The sequence below is a fragment of the Lineus longissimus genome, chromosome 3, assembly GCF_910592395.1.
Source record: "Lineus longissimus chromosome 3, tnLinLong1.2, whole genome shotgun sequence".
NCBI lineage: Eukaryota > Metazoa > Nemertea > Pilidiophora > Heteronemertea > Lineidae > Lineus > Lineus longissimus.
The window spans coordinates 24,422,262-24,448,250 of NC_088310.1; the positions used below are offsets into that span (position 1 = coordinate 24,422,262).

General features: G+C 40.5%; 3 protein-coding genes across 3 annotated transcripts; 1 reads left to right on the forward strand and 2 right to left on the reverse strand.

Annotated features, from left to right (window-relative positions):
- Nucleotides 1–1,048: 1,048 nt before the first annotated feature.
- Nucleotides 1,049–6,611, reverse strand: LOC135484316 (hepatoma-derived growth factor-related protein 2-like). The gene is made up of 4 exons (XM_064765663.1): nucleotides 6,248–6,611; nucleotides 5,915–5,965; nucleotides 4,600–5,679; nucleotides 1,049–4,311 (listed from the first exon to the last, which is right to left on the reverse strand). Exons 1-4 carry the CDS (start codon nucleotides 6,518–6,520, stop codon nucleotides 4,240–4,242), a joined length of 1,476 nt encoding a protein of 491 aa, XP_064621733.1. The 5' UTR covers nucleotides 6,521–6,611; the 3' UTR covers nucleotides 1,049–4,239.
- A 174-nt stretch (nucleotides 6,612–6,785) lies between these two features.
- On the forward strand, nucleotides 6,786–12,609 carry LOC135484319 (tRNA pseudouridine synthase Pus10-like). The gene is made up of 13 exons (XM_064765665.1): nucleotides 6,786–6,823; nucleotides 7,472–7,606; nucleotides 7,908–8,114; nucleotides 8,352–8,386; nucleotides 8,701–8,812; nucleotides 9,051–9,112; nucleotides 9,275–9,320; nucleotides 9,891–9,964; nucleotides 10,156–10,241; nucleotides 10,516–10,952; nucleotides 11,359–11,501; nucleotides 11,791–11,890; nucleotides 12,111–12,609. Exons 1-13 carry the CDS (start codon nucleotides 6,791–6,793, stop codon nucleotides 12,147–12,149), a joined length of 1,509 nt encoding a protein of 502 aa, XP_064621735.1. The 5' UTR covers nucleotides 6,786–6,790; the 3' UTR covers nucleotides 12,150–12,609.
- A 376-nt stretch (nucleotides 12,610–12,985) lies between these two features.
- Nucleotides 12,986–16,479, reverse strand: LOC135484318 (ice-structuring glycoprotein-like; the record flags this gene model as incomplete). The annotated part of the gene is made up of 1 exon (XM_064765664.1): nucleotides 12,986–16,479. A coding segment is annotated over one exon (2,739 nt), but the record flags the coding sequence as incomplete, so codon positions are not given.
- Nucleotides 16,480–25,989: the final 9,510 nt, after the last annotated feature.

Consider the following 25,989-nt stretch of genomic DNA (forward strand, 5'->3'; position numbering starts at 1 on the left):
CACGACAGTGCCACTGGCATCTTGGAAGGCGTTCTACAACTGGTATGGAAAAGACTACGCATGACTTTGCGACCGAACTTTGGCATCAATACGTAGACGAGTTACCCGGGAAAAAGCTATATGTTCCCTAGCAGGCGAGATGGTCGACTCTTGGTAAAATAAGTATCCCGGGTGACGACTTTGTTTCGTGTCCAAAGCCAAAGGTCACGCGGCAACGATTAGGCCGGATGGAAATGTTGGATGTGGTGGGTTGAGTTGTATTTTCCACACCCCAGGTGACCTCCACGTTTAGGCGAGGATCGCGACGGTACAGCTATATTGTTACGATGCAGAAACGGCATCACAGTAGAAATCAACGTTTCTTCGCACGAGACGAGACGGAGAACTAACATGGACACAATAAAAAAAGCAATTATTCATTCACTGAATTTGATGAGTGCATGTAGAACTTGATACCATTTCATTGATATAAACAACTCCTGAAATTATAAAGTCTTTGCTGGGCGTGGCAGCTCGGACAGATACCGTGGTTTCTTGTTCCATCTATGAGTCATGAGTATCTAATCATAGACGCGCAATAAGCATCGTCCATCATTTTGTTTCCGCAGATGATATTACATTGTTCAATTGATCATATATATTAGCATTGGAAGAAGTCACACGCAACCTCCAAAATCTTATAAACGAACAATTGCTATCATTATAAAAGTCGCTGCATTGCAGACACACGAATGCCGGTAATCCTGGTATCAAATTATTCTGATACAAGTATCAGTTTTTCGGACCATCAAACTTTTATCAAATGACCCATTTCGTAAATGTAGGTCATTCTCAACGACAATGTGGCATTTTTGGCATTGTCCATTACTTAAGCGCCTTACAACTTGAGACCTGGGGAAAAAACACAAATATCCTGTAGTTGACGAAATTGATGTGGATGGAATTCGATCTTATGAACAAAAGAATGTCGATCACCAGATAAAGAAGGCATTCTGATGGCGAACATTAATGATTGAACAACCTTCTCAGAAAAAACACAACACTGCCATCCACTTTAAAATACTGTTTTATTATATCATCACACTAATAACATAAGTTCCTAACTCACTTTTTGGCCAAATTGAGATTTTTTTACAGAAATAGCTCCCCATAGCAAGCCGCACTATCTGGACTATATGTGCCTCAGTCAAACAACCAATCACGTCACAGATTACATATTAGAAAAAGCATTTTCGCCTGACTCAAGCATTTGACATCGGCATTTTCTCTCTGACATATATTCTGTGACATAAGCATTTTTCCACAGTTTAAAAAATACTTTTGTAAGGTTGATTGAATCGTAATTGAAAATAAACACAAGTTTTTGAAAATTTGAATAGGTTTTCTTTGATTTTCTCAAAAGTACAGAAAACGAGCTAGGCACTTTATGTCATTGAGGATAATCACTGATTGACTTGATAGAGAACAATGGATCACTGCACAAATTAACACTCTACACTTAAGTAATATTACTTCACGACTGTACTGTTGTCATAAAACTTTGACACCCCAATCAGTGTGCCCGAGCAGCTAGCACACTCTCTATTAGACACTTGTTATGGTATCAAATTCATTATTATCATTCAGTCACAGCACTATAATAAAATGGGCTTAACATTTTCAAATGCTCATCCCCTTTCTGTCTACTTATTATATGAACCACCCCTGACTACTGCTCCTTTGTGATTCATCTGTTAATCGATATAAATAAACTTAGGTTTCCTCACACTTCAATATTGGCACAACCATATTGGACAAAAGACCATAATAATGTTCAAAGAAAAGAAATGAGATTTAGCTCCATTTAATACTTCAAAAACAATTCAACTGGCGTAAAACAATTAATATTTAACCATGATGAAATAGAAAACATGCAAAACTTATTACAATAAACTTGGAAACAAGTTTTGACAGTAATTGATATGGGTATGCACTTATGTAATGGACTGTAAATCATCCGCTGGCAATGAGTATTTCCAAAAACTTGTTCCTCCAAAACATCAGTATTAAAACTGTAATTTGAGAGCAGTGTAGTAGGAAAAAGTATGGGATTGGCAAGGTAATAAAGTAAAGCCTAATGCCCTATTGGCTTCGCAGAAAATTTTTCTTTTTCCAAAAAACGAACTTCTCTCGGTTAAAACAGCGACAACATTGGCTTTTTGACAAGATATGCTTACAGTTACAAGTCCATTCATAAGTGCATGATGAAATTCAATAATTCAATAAAACTCTAAATAAATACGTAGTAACATTAGATTAACTCTTCATATTTGAGACCAACTTATCCACAGACAAAAATAATTACAATTACCAAATTTCAAATGACTATACAATCAAAAGCGTACATTCATGTACGATGCTACAGGAATGCCACAATAGAACAAAAGGTGCATAACATAAAACGGTCGTCAATTAACAACTGAAGGTGTCAACTAAATCAGAAATGTTGACAAAATATGCAGAAAAGGTGATTAGTAATGATAAACATAGAGTACATGACTAGTTTTAGATTTTGATATAACACAAACCAGCTGGGTGCATCAAAAAGCTAATTGTTCAAATACAGGCTCACCCTCCTGGGATGACACTCTATCAATTTTTATACAGTACAAACTGAAATACTAAAAACGGGCAAATCTGTTGTTTCTACCATACAGATGCTCTCTGATCAATTGATAAATATTTCTATTGATATATGAGCAGATACTACCAGTGTACAGTTCATTCTATTAGGACAATGGCTGCAGAATACTTGAAAGGAGCTTAGGAAGAACAGTCATATACTATACATTCACTATTCACCAAACAGGTCACATGAGCTGTACATTACCGGTACTTACATTAGTCAAACTACAGGGTGAAGCAGAATAATTTAGGTTACAATATAGAACATATAGAACAGCACATTTAGACAGTATTGAGTTTGTGTAAGGTTTATACTTAATAGCATTAAAAGCACACAAAGTTAATCCAACCTGAAGTGCCATACATTTATATATAAAGCTATTTTCAGTGCTACATGTACATGGTGCCAGCAAAGACAGAAGACCAACAATATGCTTGTCTACATTCCATGCAGTTATACATCTATATTTAGTATTATAAAAGATAAATGCTTATAAATGCATTAGGCTTCTTCCATGAAGGCACAATCATCAACCATTCACTTTTCAAGGACAGACATAAACCAATAGGCCCTCACCTGACACCACATTTTATTTTCAGAAAACAGGTCAGTAACAATACCTAATCAACATCACTCCTTGAAGCAGTGAATGATTACCTATATCCTTAAAAAACCTTTGCCAGCTCTCGGAGTGGTGAAATGTAAGCATCGGTGTCTGTCACCTCTGAGGTCTTGATCCTGGTATATTCACATGTATGTGATAGGTGTCCTCCGAGTTCCCGGTTAACTGTTACAGTACAACTCACCCTAATATTGTCCATCATCCTGACATAACCAGTGTTTTTAAATATTCTCCACCTCTCGATATTTCAAACAAGGTACATGTAGGGGTATCAAAACCTGATCTCCGGATGATTTTCCATGTGCTCATGACTCAATATTTTCAAAGAAAGAACACGGCTTTGTTTACGTCCAATTCTTAACTGCCCAATGCAGTTTATGCTTTACACCAAGACAAAATTTATATTTTCTGGTTACTTAAGTTATACAAGCTCTGCTGCACTTTTGGGGAAAAAGTCCAGTATTTGAGTGAAGGTTTGGATAGAACCATGATTCTTATTATCCTTATTAAGACAATTGAGTAGCAAACTATATGTAGACCATGTTTAAGTGATAATCTTTCCTTTGAAAACTGTAGGCCAGGTTGAGTATAAAGTAAATCTAACTGGTCTTCAAATAGTTTTAAAATCTTTGGCAAGATTCAGAACCACAACCCCATCATAAATGCATACAAAATCCTTTCTAATTTCATAAAACAGGCTAAGAGACCTGTCATGGATGCGCCTAAGTTCAAATGCACCTGATTATACAAAGGTGCATTTTCAATCAAATTACAAACTTTGAAGCCATTTTTCTCAAAATGGTTATACACATATATATGGTATAATTTTGCAAATTTTGCATGATTAACCTGCTGACGCAACACATTTCGCTATTTCAATCTTTCAATATTATGCTGCTAGGACCCCCACTCTCTGGAAGATGTACTGGTGCCAGACAGCAGCGATCCCAATCTACCAATTATCAAGGAAGTCAAATCCGGTCAGTGTCTTCGACTTATCACTACCAGTTGAAGTTGTATCATCCTGGAAAGACAATCAACGTATTAAGGAAAACTATTCAAGAATAAATATAAGGGGTAATAAATAAACTGAAATGGTTTTACAGCAGAATTAGCTCAAATTTTATTCTGGCTGCAATCGTTCATGAAACAGTGGTAACTCCAGAAATATTGGAAAGGGGGGCTGCAGCCCCAGCCTTGGGAAAGTCAAAGGTGCGATCTTGGGGGTACCTCTCTAATTTCACTCATGTCACTATAATACTGTAATATTTACTGTACAACATATGGTTGAAAATACACCAATTTTACTTACTGGTGCCTTTTTGTTATCAATGGTGCCATGTGGCTCATATTCATCATAGAAAGGTGTGGGCTGGGTAGTAACAACAGTACTCGTGGCCTTCTTAAATGGGGATTCGTCTGGAAGAAGAGCTGTTGATGACGAGTTGCTACTTGAACTATCGTGTTTCTTGCGAACAGGTTTGGCAGCTTTTGCTGGTGGTTTGGAATCAGTGCTACCAGAAGAATGTAGCAAGGCAGTGGTCTCATCCTTCTTAATGCTTCGAATTGGAGAATTTTCAACACTGCTGTCATTCGAAGCCACAAAGTTATTGTTCCTGTTCACTTCAACAAATTCATACGAGTCGTCACACTCAGGTTCGTATTTTGGTTTGGGTTTGGTAGCAAGTGGTATCGGAGGTGGCCTCTTGTTTCCGGAAGGAGCAGCATTTGATGACTTAGTTGGAGTATTCACCATTTGCCTACTGGGGGCATTTGCGACTGGTTTCTGTGGAGTTTTTACCATGGGTTTGGGAGCAACCTTTACCAAAGGCTTTGTTTCTCTTGAAAATACAGGGCTACCAACAGGACTGTAGTTAGGGGAAGATTCCTCAGACTTCTTAATGGATTCACTGTCACCAAAGGGTTCAGGTGGGCTATTAGCTTTTTTCTTTGAATCGTCATCATCGTTGGAGCCAAAGGAGATGTGGAATTTCTGGAATAGATCATCAGCCTCTTCATAGTCTTGAGACTTATCAGGTGAAGCCATGATTTGGTCAACAGGAGAAACATCATTCATACCACTGTCAGGAGAAGCTTCGCCACATTCCTCATAATTAGCAGATTCTTCACCACACTCTTCATAATTAGCCGAGTCAGCAAGATCTTGCTCCATTTCTTCAGGAGTCTTGCCCAAATCGTTCATATCCAGTGGATATCCAGAATCTCTGCCTCTATCAGCAGCGAGGAATGGAGAATCCCAAATACTTTTACCCTGTTTTGCAGGATTGAAATTGATTTTCTTCAAGTCAGGTGATCTTGGTCGTCTCTTTCGAGCCTTTGCAGCTTTCTCTTTGTCTTCCTCTGTCTCAAACAATGGCATGTCCAGTTGACTCTGTAAAATAGGATGTTTTAGAAAGTACATGTATAAGACCATGTATTATCAATGATGTACATTGCAAACATGTTTCATTTTGTGTCATTTCAGTTATTAGCATTAGCAACATCCTATGATGGATGGGATATCAGAAAACTAACTATGTCCCTGGCATTTGGTTATTCCAAAGAGGAATATTCTCTCAATACAGCAAACTCGGACTGTGAATGAACAGAAGTAGGTCTTTACTTGCCTTGGTCTCCCAACAAAATGGTCCTGAATGTTCATCTTGCCATGTCCGAAACTGGAAAGAAAACCAAGAGATCACAAAACAAGATTTGTACATCGTGCAAGCAAGAAAGTGCATGAAGTGGGGGCTGGAAAATAAACCTTTCATTCAAAGAGGTGTACGGTATACGGTATGGTAGGCCTCTGGGAATCTGCCGATATGAGAATTTTAGGTTGATGTAACAGAGTTCTAAATAAGGCTGGTGCCAAAGGCAAGCACTACGCATGATGCGCACACACATGTATGCAAAAGTCACTGTGTCTAGGGCTTAGGCCGACACAGCTTGATCGAACTTACGTCATCATCGACAATAATTTTCTCTCCACTTCCTAATTTCAGTTTAGGAAAGTATTCTGGTGGATCCTCCCAACGGGAATAGGTTTTGTAGTGCTCAAGGATCTCAGCCTTGATGACATATTCATCAACAACAGCATCCCTTTGTTCAAAACTCATCTGCTCCCATTCAGCCCCATACATGGACCGGACAAGCTCCTGATCCTGCATCACCTTCCTGGCAAGAGGTCCCAGGGATGAAAAGTATTCAAAGACTAATTGGTCTGTTTCAGTCATTTTGCTGTTTTGGCTGAAGATATCAAGCAAAAAACCAAAATCTATTGATTTTTCGTCAATTTTCACAAACTTCCTGCTTCTTGTCCACCATTTTGTTTTCGCAGTAAATTTTTCGATATTTTATCATAAATTACACTAATTAGAATAGTGACACAATAGTTATTCCAGTCATCAATTTTAAAAAATCTTTTAGTCGTTATATGTGTAAGAATATTATTTAAATTGCAAGAAATCCGCAATAGTGGACTTCTTAGGTGCGAAACTTTCAAGATGTCAGCGCCCAGGGCTTCATTTTCCGATGGGGTTCGTTTCAAATTTATCTTTTTACTCCTCAGTTCCTTTCAAAAAATAGTATTTGTGAACTTCCGAATGAAGATTAATTGTGTCTCCTTCAGATAAAACCATCTGTAGTGGTGTAGCTTGCGTAAATTAGTAGATATATCCAAAACAATTTTGTGTCCCATTCGCATGTGTGGTCGAGCATGCAACACATGCAACACACATGTATGTCGGCTATGTAGTAATGACTGATGTACCGTACATACTGCTGTGCATGGGCGTCCTTTCAGTTGTATATTGATCAGGTTGATAGCGAGTTCATTTCACACTACCCATTAATTTCATTTCAGCAGTAAGAACTAAAATTTCCCTCATCCTCAGTCGAGTCGGAGTGGTGTGGCAATAAATAGGCCCTCTGCCAGATATGTAGGTACCACCTGACCTCGGCTCGGGTCGGGAAAACAAGCTATCCTGTCAACTGTGCAGCCTGCCTGAAGAATTCAGAATTTTGGTGGTGGATTGTACAATTTGCACATAATTGCTATGCGCAAACCGTACCATCATCATATCTGCATAATCTGGGACCAAACTTCTGACGTGTCATACACACAGATTTCACCATAACTATATGTAACCATATTTTATTTGATTTTGCATTTTTCTTTTGCACAGTTGCAGCTGCTTGTGGGAGAAAATGAAAGCATTGGTCAGATCTACAAGTCACTTCGTGAGTGGGGCTGCTGCCCTATGTGTTCATTGAAGTATCTTGGAGAAAAGCAACAAGAAAAGTTCACATTTTCACAGAAGGTAGGTTTTGTTCAGTTCTTTACAGAAATACTTGTGCTTCATGTGGCCTTAACTACGTCATCCATGTACCAGCCTAACTAACGAAAACATTGGAAGGTAATAGATTAGAATATCTTGATCCGAATAACCTTGCCATTTCCTAATCATATTAAGACAAAGCCTGGTTCTTGGTGTGCAGTCCAATCCTTACCTATGTAGACCAATTGATTATGATAAATACCAGCATCCACTTTGCAAAAGATTAACAGAAATCTCTGATCTAAATATTAATTTCTGTTTTATCATTGCATTTCACTTTCAGGAGATCCATGCATATTTTTCAAGTCTATGTCCAGCCCCAGTGCCAGCATTTGTTGAGGACACTTGCTGCACTTGTCTTGGCATATTGCAAAAACTCACCACAAAAGAGTTTTTGATGGAGATTGACAAAAAGGTTAAAGAGGGAAATAATGTATACACAGATTTCAGAATTGCGATCAGCCTTCCTGTTGCTGCTATTGTACGAGAGGTGCGTATGAAAAAACCCAGAAAGGAGTATGCTGAATGTGGCATACTGCCGTAACTTTTTATCAGCTTACTTCAGTTACCCACAGTGCAGCAATTCTGTTTCATTGCGTTGCAACTTAACCCTACCTTTATGGAATCTTACATGTTTGTACTTGTTAAATTCATTTTAAACAACAAAATGTCCATGTATCATTTACTGCAATGTAAGAATAACAGTTTTTTTAACTTGTCATTTCAGCATGCAATTTTGGTACTCTTGATTGAAAACTTTCCGTAAGTGTTAGTTTCGCAGAGAAGTTGTTAGTATTCTTGTGTGCACAAAATTGAACAATGGCTACGTTTTCCAGTGACACTCAGTTCATTAAAGATTAACATTCCACTATAATTATGATGAAAAAAGAAACTACATTACAGGTCAGTTTTAAAGTGTTGACAATTTCAAACTTTCACAAAAACAAATATTCACTCTTAAGTTTGTAATTAACTAAGTGCATGTTCTCCAAGAAAGCAACAAGTAAAAAATATTGAATATTTTTAGCAAGCCGGGTCATCTCTTTTATGATAACTAATGATAGCTTTTTATCCAGGCTCACCTACAAGGTGCAGAAGGAAGATGACTTTGTGGCGATAAAGGATGCTTGGAGATGGGTTTGTCTCGATCAGCTGAGTGCAATACTGAAGATTCCATGTGATGCAAAGGTACCCACTACTAGGGAGGTTCCATTGGGATGGTAAAATGTATACATGTAGAAGTAATAATATTTTTGACTCCACACAATCTGCTGAAGAAGTCAGCAAACCAAAGTTTTCTCTGCCTCAGTGCCTAGAGTGCTGTTGATATGGGATAGAAGAAGAAGATAGATGCAGTCCAAGCCAATCCTGAATGTTTTGGTGGTAGATTTTCTGAGATGCATTATGTGCCTTTTACTTTTTTCAGAGTCCCTTTGACATCACACTGAACTTTGAACATGAGGGTACCAAGAAGGAGTGCGATTTCCTGTAAGTATTCTTCTGATCTTGTAATATTTGATTTGTAATAAAAGTAACCTAACCTAATGATGAGGATACTGATTTAAAGGCAAGAAGAACTTGTATTGTACCAAAGGATCTGAAACAAGTCATTTGAATCCATGCCTTTATCAACCTGTTTCTCTTTTCCAGCAAGTTTATGTGTCCACATATATTCCAGGAAAGAAAGAACAACCGCGTAAGTTTTGATCACACATATACACAACATGAGTAGTTTGTGTTCTTTAATACACCACCAATCCATTTCTAGGTTGATGGTTTTTAACTAGCAGTGAACCCTAACACCATTGGCAATTGAATCCTCATAGTAACTATCTAAAAGGTGGCTGAACACAAATTCCCTCTCTTTCAGTCCTTGAGCACCGCAGATGAAGGTTCTCATAGTGCATCAGCCAATGCATATGGTACTATGCATTAGAAAACTACCTGGATGAGTCATAGTGTTGTCAACCAGCAGCAAGCAACTCCTTTTCTTGAAGAAGTGCTGAATATTTAAAACTTTACTAACCTCAATTTCAACTGTGGTAGAGATTTTGTCTCAAAGCTTTATGAGCATTATATTTATAGGTATGTCTTCCCAGGTGTCTTGCCAGTCAAGGAGTTTAGTTCCAGATACACAGACTTAAGATCTACAGTCACCGGGATGACAGCCTGTGCCAGAGAACCAAATGAAGGAGAAACTCCCAAAGTAGATTTCCTTTGCAGTAGCTAAAAAACCACTCAATTTTTTTGACATCAACATTTTCAGTTTGGATGGGAAATGTTCACCAGGATGAACGTCCGCAGAGCTGTAGCCACAGTCAAATATGCGTCGTTCAAACAGTAAGTGGATGTACATTTTCCATCTTCCAAACTCAATGCATTCATCATAAGAATGCAAATATTCTATATAAAAGAGCATTTGACCTGCTCTGGCAAAAGTAGGCACTTGTCACATTATAGAGAAGTAGAGAAATAAAAGGATTTGTTCTTTTTTAATAGGAGATTGAAAAAACCATTATCTCTTTTGCTAGTTACTCCCAGTGCCCACCAAAAAAGCTCCAAGGCCCAGCTACATGCGTCGAGATCGTTTGTTCACATGAACCTATTTATATTTGTGGTAAGTGCTTCAATTGAACATCTCCATCAAAGGCACCCTGACAACTGACAAATGCTGTCCTTGATAGCGAGGGGTCCTGCTTGTAGAAGTCAAATCAAGTATAGAAATTACCAATTTGGGACCAAAATCATTGTCCCTAATACAGAGGGTGCCCTGTACAAACCAGATCTCCCCCAGTATGAAGTAAAAATTTATCTGATTTTGATTTTAATTTGGAGCACTATCAAATTCCTGTCTAAAACAAGCATACTATACAAACTGTATTTTCTTTCAGGCCGGTATAACAAATACAGTCGTGAGTTGAGCCAGACTCCTTGGATCATTGACGGAGTCAGAAAAACAGAGTTTTCAGTTCAAGAAAGGATCTGCGGGGCATTGGAGGAAGCAATACAATGCAGTGACCACCGATTCTCATCAGCGGGCCGGGAAGATGTTGATGTCAGAATGCTTGGTACTGGGCGTCCTTTCATGGTGGAGTTCATTAAACCGAAAATAGTCACATTCTCTCAAGCTGAAATCACCAAACTTCAGAACCAGATTAATGCGAATGCAAAGGACGTCAGAGTGACTGATTTGCAGATGTGCACAAAGGAAGACTCCGGCACTTGGATAAAGTCTGGCGAAATGACCACTTGTAAATCATATACTGCACTTTGTTGGATGAAGGAAGTCGTGAAGCAATCTGATCTTGACAAACTGAAGGAAATCAAGGTATGTTGATGGAGTCTTTGCAGGAAGAACTACAGCACCAAACAATAAGACTTTACTGCAGGAAATGTTTAGATTGAGCACAATGTTACCGAGGTCAGCATATTCTTACTAAGATGATCATCACTTCACCCTGAAGCCCATGGTAATGCAGTATGGAGAATCTCGCTTTATGGACACCATTGCCTGGCAGACACCGCAACCTTACAGATATGACCGTTCAGTCCCGACTTTTAGCTCACCAGTGGGGAGCATCTGTCGGTCTTCGTTCGTTAGCGAAGCACGTTTTGGGGGAAGATTGCTAAAACTTAACATTATGGAAATTTTTGGCAGTATGCCCAAACATTATGTTTGGTGTATTAACCCTTTTACCTGTGAAATATGTTTACAGGTATGCTCTTATTTGCAGGATCTCACACTTGACCAGAAAACACCAATCCGAGTTCTCCACAGACGTCCCCTGGCTGTGAGAGAGAAAATGATTCACGGCATCTCTGCTACACGCGTGGATGACCATCTCTTCACAATGCTGATCAGGACGGGAGCTGGAACGTATCCTTTGGGTTGAAAGTTGACCTTTGGTTTATGATTTCAATGTTTACCTTATGAATAGATTTGATACTTTCCTTTTCTTTAACTATCGCGATATTTTATTCATACAGTATTCTCATTCTATGCCGTAAGCAAATGTTGCCAATAGCTTATATAAAGTCCAGTTAGCTCCTGAAAAACAATGCTACAAATACAATGACTCCGAGGTAAAGGTTATTGATTGAGTCTTGGTGTGCTCATTGTATAAATTGTCCAAAAAGTGATTAAAATACCTTGACCCTTCCTTAAGATACATCAAAGAGTTTGTCCATGGAGACTTTGCCAGAACTAAACCAAGTCTGAGAACGATTCTCGACTCTGAATGTGACATACTTGAACTTGATGTTGTGGTAAGTTGTCCCAATCTTCTTCAGGGCTTTTCTGGATCAGGTATTTCCATCGGTTAATTGGTAGTGTTGCTAATTATGAAAACTGCAACTGATATTCATTTCACACCATACCAACTATAAGACCATTTCTGTTGCTTGTATTACCAAGAACAAGGACCTCTGACAAGCAGTAGTTTTTATATTGTGTTCAGGACTAATCATGTCTTTATCATTATTGCAGGAGATTGAGCTTGACTGGCCACCAAAAATTGATGCTTAAAGGAGGACACTGTCAATATCAAGGAACAAGACATTCTTTTCCTACACTTCATGAAGTTCCTTTGAAGATTGCCCCATTGGAAACACTATTCATCGACTGGAGCAGGCTATCTCCAAATGTCAGGGAGGATGTGTACACAAAAGCAGAATAAACTATCACTCTACCCTAACGTACATGTACTGCAAGGCCCTGGGCCTAATCAATGTCAATGGTTTCAATTGACACTATAGTATTTGGCGTAATAGATGTCTTTGCAGTTGGCATCAACACGAAATTCAGGTTTATTCATATGGAAGTAAAAAAAACGTTGTCAATCAGATACATACATGTATCTAGCTGCTTTACTGCTACATAGTGTCTGGTTTAAAATAAGAGTTTAGTTGTCTTAATGTATTACTGCATCCGACATGTCAGAACCGACAGCAATGTACATCTCTTGAACAGTAAATGAGTAAAATCACATCCTTTTCGATTTCTTTCAATGCAATAACAATCCACTGAGGACTGTTCTCATTTATACCAGACAGTGTGAGGTCACTAAACCCCTGATAAAAAATGTGTCTTTCAACTGGCTCTGAGTGACATGCACAGATGCTGCCTGGAGGCCTCAAACAAAAGTGCAGAGGGGGAGATAATTCCGACCAAACCCAAAAACTTCTGGAGACTTTGAGACAGCAAGACCATATCCATAGTAGTTTGGGATACTTTCACAACCTATCCTGGATGGAGACATTGGAACAACCAGAGTACATGCAGTTGGAGACACTTCCACCACTCCTGCCATTGCCAATTATTAGTCAAACAAGACAAGGCAATTATTCAAACAAGACAAAATATCCATTTTTACTTCAAGCAATGAGTGTATTTCCGATATCAGTTTGAAAATATACATATTGGGTAGGTTAAAGATTGCTAACATAATCAGTAATATATTTCACATGTATCAGTGAGAATATTGACAAGAATGATAGCTTAAGGCTTTAGCAATACCGGTATCATGATACCAAAGGTAATCAAGAAATAGGTGTAGGCCTACAAGTTAAATGTTACGGTCTCGGTTGGTATTAGTGTCTAGGATAATGCATGTATGTACATGTACATTGCGCTATCAGTAAGTTTTCAGACACAAGTGGCCCGTATTCACAACTGTTAATTCATATATAACAAATAGCTGAAAATTATTACTTATACATATACTGGCGGCTGAATAGAAAGTACTGAGAAATATACTTCACACTAGCTGTATCCCGGTGTTCGTCACTGTCACGGTGAACAACTAGGCTACTTAAATGTTTACTAAATAAAGGTCACAAGTTCTCAATAATAGAGAGTGCTGAGTCAGGTTAATTATTGAGAAACTAGTCAGTTAGATTATTTCATTCAATTTCATTTATTCATTTTCAAAAACGTATGAATTTTTGTGAAATATGTATTTTGAACAATGAAACGGCTTTTTAACGTCCATCACTTCGCCTATTCGAAAGTTGTATTATTCAAAGGAGATACTCTTAAATCATAAAAATTACAATACTATACTGCCAACACACCATGCACTGCTATAATCAAGGGTCACAAAAAGGAACTTCAATATTTAACAGCATCCTTTACTGACCAGCCTTGCCACAGCTTGCACCGGACGACTTGCAGCAGCAGCAGCAGCAGGTACACTTCTCACAGGTACATTCACCACCCTTGGCACAGGCTTCACAGCACTTGCAGCCACCGGCACAGCAGCTGGACTTGGCCTTGGACTTGCAGCAGCAGCAGCAGGTACACTTCTCACAGGTGCATTCACCACCCTTGGCACAGGCTTCACAGCACTTGCAGCCACCGGCACAGCAGCAGGACTTTGCCTTGGACTGGCAGCAGCAGCAGCAGGTACACTTCTCACAGGTACATTCACCACCCTTGGCACAGGCTTCACAGCACTTGCAGCCACCGGCACAGCAGCAGGACTTTGCCTTGGACTGGCAGCAGCAGCAGCAGGTACACTTCTCACAGGTACATTCACCACCCTTGGCACAGGCGTCACAGCACTTGCAGCCTCCGGCACAGCAGCAGGACTTTGCCTTGGACTTGCAGCAGCAGCAGCAGGTACACTTCTCACAGGTGCATTCACCACCCTTGGCACAGGCGTCGCAGCACTTGCAGCCATCGGCACAGCAGCAGGACTTTGCCTTGGACTTGCAGCAGCAGCAGCAGGTACACTTCTCACAGGTGCATTCACCACCCTTGGCACAGGCTTCACAGCACTTGCAGCCACCGGCACAGCAGCAGGACTTGGCCTTGGACTTGCAGCAGCAGCAGCAGGTACACTTCTCACAGGTACATTCACCACCCTTGGCACAGGCGTCACAGCACTTGCAGCCACCGGCACAGCAGCAGGACTTGGCCTTGGACTTGCAGCAGCAGCAGCAGGTACACTTCTCACAGGTGCATTCACCACCCTTGGCACAGGCGTCACAGCACTTGCAGCCATCGGCACAGCAGCAGGACTTTGCCTTGGACTTGCAGCAGCAGCAGCAGGCACACTTCTCACAGGTGCATTCACCACCCTTGGCACAGGCGTCACAGCATTTGCAGCCGTCAGCACAGCAGCAGGACTTCGCCTTGGACTGGCAGCAGCAGCAGCAGGTACACTTCTCACAGGTACATTCACCACCCTTGGCACAGGCGTCACAGCACTTGCAGCCACCGGCACAGCAGCAGGACTTGGCCTTGGACTTGCAGCAGCAGCAGCAGGTACACTTCTCACAGGTGCATTCACCACCCTTGGCACAGGCGTCACAGCACTTGCAGCCATCGGCACAGCAGCAGGACTTTGCCTTGGACTTGCAGCAGCAACAGCAGGCACACTTCTCACAGGTGCATTCACCACCCTTGGCACAGGCGTCACAGCATTTGCAGCCGTCAGCACAGCAGCAGGACTTCGCCTTGGACTGGCAGCAGCAGCAGCAGGTACACTTCTCACAGGTACATTCACCACCCTTGGCACAGGCGTCACAGCACTTGCAGCCTCCGGCACAGCAGCAGGACTTGGCCTTTGACTTGCAGCAGCAGCAGCAGGTACACTTCTCACAGGTGCATTCACCACCCTTGGCACAGGCGTCACAGCATTTGCAGCCGTCAGCACAGCAGCAGGACTTTGCCTTGGACTGGCAGCAGCAGCAGCAGGTACACTTCTCACAGGTGCATTCACCACCCTTGGCACAGGCGTCGCAGCACTTGCAGCCACCAGCACAGCAGCAGGACTTTGCCTTGGACTTGCAGCAGCAGCAGCAGGTACACTTCTCACAGGTGCATTCACCACCCTTGGCACAGGCGTCACAGCACTTGCAGCCTCCGGCACAGCAGCAGGACTTGGCCTTTGACTTGCAGCAGCAGCAGCAGGTACACTTCTCACAGGTGCATTCACCACCCTTGGCACAGGCGTCGCAGCACTTGCAGCCACCGGCACAGCAGCTCGACTTGGCCTTTGACTTGCAGCAGCAGCAGCAGGTACACTTCTCACAGGTACATTCACCACCCTTGGCACAGGCTTCACAGCACTTGCAGCCGTCAGCACAGCAGCAGGACTTTGCCTTGGACTTGCAGCAGCAGCAGCAGGTACACTTCTCACAGGTGCATTCACCACCCTTGGCACAGGCGTCACAGCACTTGCAGCCGTCAGCACAGCAGCAGGACTTTGCCTTGGACTGGCAGCAGCAGCAGCAGGTACACTTCTCACAGGTGCATTCACCACCCTTGGCACAGGCGTCACAGCACTTGCAGCCTCCGGCACAGCAGCAGGACTTGGCCTTGGACTGGCAGCAGCAGCAGCAGGTACACTTCTCACAGGTGCATTCACCACCCTTGGCACAGGCGTCGCAGCACTTGCAGCCACCAGCACAGCAGCAGGACTTGGCCTTGGACTTGCAGCAGCAGCAGCAGGTACACTTCTCACAGGTGCATTCACCACCCTTGGCACAGGCGTCGCAGCACTTGCAGCCACCGGCACAGCAGCAGGACTTGGCCTTGGACTTGCAGCAGCAGCAGCAGGTACACTTCTCACAGGTACATTCACCACCCTTGGCACAGGCTTCACAGCACTTGCAGCCACCGGCACAGCAGCGGGACTTGGCCTTGGACTGGCAGCAGCAGCAGCAGGTACACTTCTCACAGGTACATTCACCACCCTTGGCACAGGCGTCACAGCACTTGCAGCCTCCGGCACAGCAGCAGGACTTGGCCTTGGACTGGCAGCAGCAGCAGCAGGTACACTTCTCACAGGTGCATTCACCACCCTTGGCACAGGCGTCACAGCACTTGCAGCCGTCAGCACAGCAACGACTCACACAGCAACTTTCTGGAAAGATAAAGTGAGGACATATTGTTAAATTTGTATCAGTATTTTCAACGGGGTTATAATTCAGTGAAGTGGTATCATGCACTGGCCGGTATCATGGAGTTTGAAATATCCTAGGATAGGATGTCCTGGGAGCAAAGGATTCTTTTATGCGCTGTCATAGCCTCAGTAGAACCACTTTACCATAATCCATCAGAAAACAATGGGGCCAGACACTTTTTCCAGGGGGATATCATTTTCTACTTCTACACACCGGGTCCTAAATGCATGTCAAATGCTTGTGAGGCTACATTCATTATTATAGGCTACAATATGCAGTGACACTCTAAACATTTGTTGGCTAAAACCATGTAACTTTGGTTTTAGTTACTCTGCCAAGGCCTACATTTGTACAGGATGAGCATGAAGTCTCCCCCTAAGAAAATATTGATCAGGCAACCACAAGAAAAAGAGAGGGACAATCCAATATCATGGCCCAAGGCTGGTTGATGTGGCATATAGCGGCAGTTGGGCAATACAAGACAATTAAAATATCTTACAAATTATAATAATGTTTTGTGGTAGTATCAATGATATTGGTCCCGCGAGCCCCATTAGGCATTGACTTTTCCAGGGTGTGAAGACATGCTAGTAAAAGAATGACCTTTACAGGCCTACAGATTGGTGCTACACCCCAGGCCACTACACTTCCAAATTCACAAAACATACCCCTGGCCACTCGCGAGATTATATCTTTATTGAGATATTTGAGAAAAAGGAATTATACGCCAAAAGCTGAGTGATGTAGCCAACACAAAGTAAAGTGTTCAAGGATACAGTTAACTGGTTAATGCTTAAGAGTAAGAGTAACCAGTCTAATGGTGGTTACCCTAAGGTTATTGCAAGCATAAAGTACTTACTTGTCTCGGTATCCGATGCTCCCTTTGATGCCATCGCTAGTTGTTCTCTGTAATGTTTTTCGTCAGAAGTCAGCTTCCAAATCTTGAAGTGTATTTCAGAAAGTTTCCTCGACCTCTCCAGCAAATTTGGTTTCACAATGTAATTTAAGAGAACGCCTTCCCCTTATATCTGTCTGATATGTGAAACTGTGAAACGAGTGCAGAAAACTGGGGAAAACCGTTCAAGGCAATCTATTAATTGAAAGGGGTATATGGTAGAGAGACCCCGATAAGTTTTAGTTAGATTTTACTTAATCAATCGTGAAGTTCAATATAACTCAATACTCAATCGTTCCTAAGACTGTGGTCGAGTATACCGAATCGTGATTTGGTAAATGCAGGTTCATTTGAGCAAAATTCCCCAATTTCCATAAACCTAACACATCTGTGTGAAATGGAACTCACCCAATATGGGAATCACGGTGTTATGTGAAACTGCAATGTGAAGCATTGACGTCAGCAAGGTCGAAACGTGAAATAGGGCCGGGTGCAAAGCTTAAATGAGCGCAACACAGACGACTCCATTGTGCGTAACAGGTATCAATGAAGTTCACAAACTTGTGTTGTCGAAGATAATGTCAAGATCTTGTACTTGGGCAGTGATGAATCATGTTATTTCTGTGAAAAATGAAGACATTTTTTCGAAAAGCTGACTTGAAATTGTATTACTCGCATTTCGATCGAAACTTTTTATTTCACGATTCAACCTTACACACCTTGTCAAAATGGATCCATCGGATGACAGGAATACCTCCGGTTCGTGAATCTGCAATGGGAATACAAATGTAAAGATCAATAAAACGTGAAACAGTGTGCTGAGTGCAAAAACTGTGACCTGAATGACTGTTGGCACTTGATCAGGTGATTGTGATTTATTTTCGTCCAATTGAGATGACATTTACATACTTTCTGGAATGTTCTCAATTTGGATATCACCGCATATGGAGACCAATGGTTGAAATGTTAAGAATCTATTGGGGAAAATGAAACGACACTTTTGAAAATATCCGAAGTCTCCTCTTGAACAAAACAATGAGCCATTGTCTTTCTTTCTTTGGGGGTGTTCCCCCCCCCCCCCCCCGACATGTCACATCTCGACAGTAAATGAAAGAAGATAAAACAAAACTGCCATTTGAGATTCTTGTTAATACTTTTTTGTATCAAAAGCAGACTATACAAATATGTAGGCAAGCGCAAAGTGGACCAGATTAAGTAGACATGGTACCCAATATAGGCCTACAGCATATCTGGAATAAGCCACTTCCCTGACTGTCTATAAGTCACGTTGAGACGACTAATTTGACCCCAAATACCCGGGCCGACCCCTGCCTACATAAATATATTTATTTTAGTTTTATACTATAATGTAAGTTCAAGTTCTAGTGAGCACACACAACTGTTTGACAGTCCTGGCTGCTCCACCATTGTTGTCCTAAGGTTGTTGCTTTTAAATGAATGTCAGCCTGACGTTTAGCATCGAAAAAAGCCAAAAATGATGAGTTATCGCATCCTCATCAAGTATATAATGGTTCAATGTTCGCTTCTCCGGCTCGCACATAAATATGGCTGGAGAAGCGAACATTGAAGGATGCATGGAGTAGATCCATCCCGCCACGTGTAGCCGCAATGGGATGACGACGACATGTATACTTGAATAGTGTGGTCAGTCAGCCCTGTCGTCTTCGAAGAAGTATTTTATCAAAACTTGTCTGTCAAACACATTGTACCCGCAGTTCGATCCAACGTCACTATAAGCAGGAATCCAGTTTGAGGTCATAATGTGAAAGCTGTCGCTCGCTGGCCGTGTGCAAATTCAATGGTGTGTACTTGTATGTTCAAGTTATCAGCTGCATAAATAATTTTATCGATTTCTTATCAAAATGATTTAGAAAGAGAAAACAAATAGTGATTAATCAACTGTGTGGATAAAGGTCGCCTCGACCAGCCTTTTGCAGGGTCGGGGGGGGGGGGCTCTTGTCTTCCGTCAACCTGCCTCCCCCGTTCTATCTACGCCCCTGCTGCTTATCCAGTGATCAGAGTTCGACCCAAGGCATGTGTTGTGGTCAAGCGACAGAAAACCAAATTACGATATGAGAGTAAAGGAACACTCAATGATCGAGGCTTTGGTTGGAATGTTCCTTTAACAATACATAGCCAGGGAAGTTTAGAAAGGGCCAGTTAGAGACTGAAAGGTCAGGAAGAAACACACAACGAGGGAGAGGTTGGAATAGCCCTTTAGCATAAGAGAGATGTTTAAAAGGGCCAGTAAGAGATTGAGAGGTCAGAAAGGACCGCAGAACGAGGGACAGGTTGGAATAGTCCCTGTAGGACTATCCCTTGGAACTTGGAGATGGGCTATGGTTATTGTCCTTTCTGTAGGTATGTTGCAGGCAGCATAACTCAAATATCTAAAATCTAAATACCAAGGGAAAGAAACGCATTATAAAAATAAAATATAAAGAAAAAAAGAAAAAGAAAAATGTTGTACACAACCGGATTCGAACTCGCGACCTTTGGATCGAACATCGTATTCTGCCATTTCTGACGAGCGTTCTAACCAAGTGCTCTAAAGTTCGAAGACTTCTGACGTCATGTATTTGTCGAAATCTGATTGGCTGAAAGTCCCTGTACAAATGTGCACTAAGGTGCTCCAAAGGGTCAGGAAAAAAATTCGCGCGCGGGGCGGGGGCTCTATCTTCTGACGTCATTGCAGGACGACGTTTTTAACGAACAACACTGGAAGGAGTTAAAACATTGAAAATGGTTCACAGCTATTATTTATTCCTAGTGTAAGCGCTCATGAAAGTCATTGACGCGATTTATTATAATACCAATATACCTACAATAAATGATATCAGCAAATGTCTTTAGTTGGCTATTCAATACCTTCTGTATCTAAACAAGGCCTAGCAGGTCAGCGGATCAGCAATGGAGGTGGAGGTGAGGTTTATTCCTGCGTGCATACAGGATTCAACAGAATACAAAGTCAAGTAAATACATGTACATGTAAGGAAGCCCCTCCACATCTACCGGGTAGACTCCCGGGGCAGCCCATTGCGTCACTCTAATTGGATTTCCTTATGGGTGAGGGTGAGGGACGAGGTCGGTCCACTGCGTCCGGAGTGTACTACCATGCAGGCGGCTATGGGCCAACAACTCGTATCGTCGCTACACAGAGTTACAGAAACTCGAGTTATATACCCTATTGATATTGATCAGCATCATTGGAAGGCTAATCTCAAAATATTATTACCACAACATCTATATTTGATAAGGAAAATCCTTGGCGCAAGCATGCCAATGGTCGATTGGGAAGAAATGTTATTGTATGTTGTTGTATGCATATCAATCACTCTTGCACGAATTTCACCCAGGCAAAGGACTGATTCAGGTAACAGAACCGAAGTGCAATTCATTTGGAGTAATTCACACTGCTATTAAGGTGACGTAATTATTTGTTATCTATCAATTATAAAACCCGCATAAATCAATTAAATGAGGGGCGGCCCGAGGAGGCTTCATGTAGCTTATCCAGCGTACAAATAATAGATGTACTGGGGTACAGCATGCGCACGGGAAGTTCTACGAATTCGCTTTCGTCCCATTAATCAGTTGCAATCAAAATATATTTAATTCTGCTACATGTAAAACCGTAAGACAAAATACAGTGTTTAAGACGATTTCAGACCAAATTTTGCTATCGTGAAGTCGAAAAAAATTAGACACGTTTAATTCTGGTAGGTTCCATCCGATTTCTTGAATGAACGGCGCTCACCATCTTGACCTCGTCGTCGGAGAATTCGGCTGGTACTTTTCGCGCCTTTTTCCTGATAGAGTGGTAAGCGTTAGTAGTGGTGTGTTGATAACTCCTCTTCTCGGCATCATTTGATGACATTATATTCTCGTTATGGGGTGGCAGCACTTTCGTCTTCCCATCATCGACAGAACGCGTGCAATTTATGGTTGTCAGTGTGTCGGTCGCATCTGAGGAATCTATAGGACTTCGCACATGTGAAGTTGCGTTTGAACCGTGTGATATCAAGACCATTGCATTTCCCGAAAAAATACCCAGTTGAAAAAAGTGATAGCTTTGGATATTTGTGGTGTGTATTCTGGCAGATTTATTGGAGGAACAATCTCGATATAGATGCGATTTGAGTGTCCACGTTTTCCCGCACTGGACGAAGATGAAATATTTGGATACACTTTGCTTTGTCGGTGACGCTCCCAAAGGAGGCCGGTACGTGCTTTAGAAAATTATTTTTGGGAATATCAACTACTGCTCTTTAGTTCAGCTCATTGGAAGCCATTCTTGCGGACTGTGTTGATGAATGTTCTATAGGAATCCGTGATTAATCCAACTGCATGTCTAGTCCATAATTTTTGATAGGTTTTTACCAGTTTATGCAGTTGTTTGGAAGCATAAGTGGTGTTTGGAAGTTCTTGGCATAATTTCAGTGGATATTTCGCAGAATTTGCTTTTAGGTGTTAAGGATATTGAATATAGTTTTTGATCTTGTGGATGATAGTGTATACTGTGAGGTAAGAACTTTTAGCAGAAAACATTTAGGGACAGTAAAAAAATATTCAGTTGTCATAGGCTTTGAACATTTAAAATATTTTGGTCACGATTTTGGTTTACTGTCAACACCTTTGTTTTTACACCTAATGGGCTATTTTGCAAGTTTCATGGAATAGGGTAACTGATTTATCATTATAGGAGTTGGTGTCTCAGGCAACATCGGCCCGATCTCAAGAAACATCTGCCCTCTTCAATTCAATGACACAAAAGTTGGTGAAATGGGCCATATTTCCCATCCTGGCCAACGTACCTAGGGTACAGCATATTTTGTCTTTCTACGGACTTCTAAGATGCAATGAGTATGGAGATGCCATCTGATGATTAGCCAATGTGTAGCATAAGCCATAAATTTTCAAATGGAAGCAATGTTTTATCAAAAATAGGGCTCAAATATGAGGGATGGGGTGGTATATGAAAGTACTGTTGAAGATGAAATAATTCTATGCTCAGTTGAAAGTATGAATAAACAAATATTTTTTGGGGGGAGGAGCGAGTTGGTGATTTACTTGACATTCACATGTTCCATTCAGTGTAACAAACATGACAGGAAGACCGGTGGTTTCGTATTTATTACTGGTACCATTCTACTGTTGTTCCGACATAGTCTGACCTTTTCTTTCATATTTGGCACATTAATTGATTCGAAAACTGATATTCCAAAATTTGACAGATTTCACGAATAACTGCGACTTGTTGGTAATGAGCCCAAAAAGTCTTGAATTTTAATTAGTTGCTAATTCCAAACATAAACACTACAGGTGTAAAAGTGTCTTGTACTTGTTGCAAGAATTGAGAGCAGGAACCCTGAATCATTGCTCAAGATTCTTGGTAGTTTTGAAAATGACCTATAGGGGAAGTGGAAGCTCTTGCTGACACGAACTGTCAGCCTGACTGGCATGGGCCAGGGAATTGAAAAAAGTATGGATGTAGATTTGATTATTCTCTCAAATTTGTTATGTGGTGATGGGAAAATATGGTTTGGTTTGGGAATAAATTTGACATGTACCTTGACAGTTGAATATCATATATAAACTTTAAAATTTGTGGTGAATTGAATTGCATTTTTTACTTGGTTTATTACATGGTGGGTCATGAGAGTCTCTTAGGAAAACTTTCCGGTCTGCTAAACTGACTCTCAAGGACTGGTTCCAAAGAGTTGAAAGTTGAAGTTGGGGCTTATAGTCTTATATCATTAAAGTTCAATGTAAAATGTAATGTAATATTCGTGTAAGTTGTGTTTGCTTTCTCTGTTACATGAAAAATGACTCAATTAAGAATCCACTTTCAAAAAACCGATTTGAAGCATTGGACTTAACCGTTATTAAACTGGCAGATATAAATGGCTGTGACAGGATGTAATGGTGTAGATACAAATATAATAGCAATAGATTTGTGAAATATTACATGTTTTATGACATGAAGTTGAAATGGGATTTTGTGAAAATGTATCTGCAATAATGTATACTGAGTGTAATGCATTTTATGCAATTTGTGATAGGATTATTGATAAAAAAACTAAAGACGGATGAAAACTAAGTTAACCCAGGCTATTTAAAATGACTCATCTGGTTATGGTTTGAGGTAATCATAACATGCTCTAACATGTCCAATATGTTATTCTCTGCACTTTTCAAAGTCCTGTTTATTTTCAGCATCATTTCGTTGGGTTTTGAATCTAATTCAAGGTCTACCAGAAACATTGAAAGGGTTTATTAAAGATTTTGATGAAATTCTTAAAAAGACAATGCTTTTTGACATCTTGGTGGTTGCATGACACCATGACCTTTGTAGTAAAGGGTGTCCAACATGTCAAACTTCGTATTCCTCAACACCCGGGGCAATGCATTATGCTCTGCTAATATGCAGTCGCACTTTACGATGACTCAAAAGTAATACGGTTGACTCATTAAACAGTTGGTTGAATATCCGAAGTAACCCCACAGCACATTAAACCATTATAACTCACATATCACATGCATCTTATCTTAAATAAAATTAAGTGTTTTCATCAAGGGAATAATAAAATTAAGGAAATTACATTAGATGAACAATTTCATTTACGCACCTTTCTTTCACTAATTACTTTTAGAGAAGTTATAAAAATGTAAGTGGCGCCTTCGGAACGAGAAAGATGTTGGTGAAATAGCGATTCAGTTATTTGTTGTACAGCATTTCAGATGTGAAAAAGGAATGTGATGTAATTCGTATGGCAATTGAAAAAGATATACATGTACATCTTATCAGTTTTAAGGTTTTAAAGTTTGAATTTTTCGGAAATTTAGATGAAGTAGGCATATTTTGAAATAAAGCATCCTGAGATAAATTCAGGCCTGTCAATTTCCTATCTCATATGCAGTACATACAGTAGGCTAGTGATGTGGGAGGAAAATTACTGTTACTCTTTCATATGCGCATCAAATGATATAATGTGACAGTGGGCTACCATTAATGAAGTGTGAATGCGATGTGTACATGTTCTGGTTTAGTATGCAGTATTAGTAATACAAAAACTTTTCATTAGTGTGGGAAATTATATTCAGAGCATGCAATAATGTGGTCCAGTGGGGTTCAATATATTGCTGGTCCTAATGTTCCCTTAAACTGCAAATGAACATTACACCTAATTAACCCTTTGTGATGTTGGATTAACTAACCCAGGTAATATCCGGAATTGGGTATCAAGATTTTGATTGATGTTTCTGTTATTTTATTTTACTTCATTCGTAACAGAAGCATACAAAGGTCGGTTTTCCGAAATAGAGTCGAGCAGTAAAGCAATCAGAGGAAAAGCAAGTGAATTTCAACTGTGCTGGATCTTCATCATGCCTGATCATGCCTATCACCAGTATCATCAACACAGACCTTTGGATATTACTATCAATAAATAAGAATGGTTGTTAGAGATATCCGTGTTTGTGGGTACACAATTAGGCTTTTAGCAATTTCATCATGATATAAAAAGTTCATAACAAAAAATATTTTTAGATAAGGGTGGATAAATGGAACATTCTCCATGAGTCTGTCCGGTTTGTACCCATGGGTCCAGTGGTCATGATTCATCATAGTTAATGTTGAGAGAATCTACATTTAATGATGAATAAAACATGATATCATGCAGATCCCAGGAAAAACTTGATATTACTTGTGTAGGCATGTGGACATGTTTGAATATGTATTTTGAGGTAACCCAGGGATGGATAAGGTTTTCCTTGTTGGTGCACTAAATCTGAAAATAGTCTGAAAACAGAAGAAAATTTAATTTCTTTATGCATTGTTCTAGCCATCAAATGTTCGGTTACAGGTTAAAAAAATTATTGCTGGCGTTTAGTTCATGTTGCTTTCCTGGTTGAGCTATTGCTGCTCCATATGCTCAAACATGTTGATCGCAGTTGGGGACCAGCTTAATCACTCTGTACAGATGTGTACTGCGACTTTTGCATTGCGTTTAGGATTATGCCAGTGCATATCATGGGAAAATTACTCAAAAGATCAATAGACTATGTTTTTTACTCGATAAATTAGAAGGAAAAGAAAAATATGAACCGAAAAATATGAACGGAATCTACAATGTGTCTCTTTGGAAAATATCTACCTTAAATTTCTGAAAAAATGGAAAAAGATTTTTTAAAGCACTCCAATTTTTTTATGTTTAGTATTGATTTTCTAACATGGAGGGTACCAAATGATTTTTCCAAAATGAAAGTGGCACTAATGTTTTGAAATTTCTTTTTTGGTTGCAATTGATTAACAATATTCACACTCAGAAAACAAGTGCTAACAAGAGGTAGGCTTTCAGAGACGATATCTGCGAATCATACTCAGTTCGAGTGCTTCAGTGATTGGCTTTGATTAAAACTGTGGTATTGTTTTCTGGATTTGAGAGCTGTATTAATACTTATTTTACAGGACTTCAATTTTTTAGCTTCAGGTGTAGGTGCTGAGTTGAAACTCCATATTTACCCAAAAATACAAAAT

Coding starts and splice junctions, on each gene's coding strand:
- LOC135484316 (XM_064765663.1), bottom strand. CDS start 6,520: ATGACTGAAACAGACCAATTAGTCTTTGAATACTTTTCATCCCTGGGA. Junction 5,680..5,914: donor CATTTTGTTGGGAGACCAAG/GCAAGTAAAGAC, acceptor CCTATTTTACAG/AGTCAACTGGACATGCCATT. Junction 4,312..4,599: donor TTGATAACAAAAAGGCACCA/GTAAGTAAAATT, acceptor TTGTCTTTCCAG/GATGATACAACTTCAACTGG.
- LOC135484319 (XM_064765665.1), top strand. CDS start 6,791: ATGTCAGCGCCCAGGGCTTCATTTTCCGATGGG. Junction 8,387..8,700: donor CTCTTGATTGAAAACTTTCC/GTAAGTGTTAGT, acceptor CTTTTTATCCAG/GCTCACCTACAAGGTGCAGA. Junction 8,813..9,050: donor AGATTCCATGTGATGCAAAG/GTACCCACTACT, acceptor TACTTTTTTCAG/AGTCCCTTTGACATCACACT.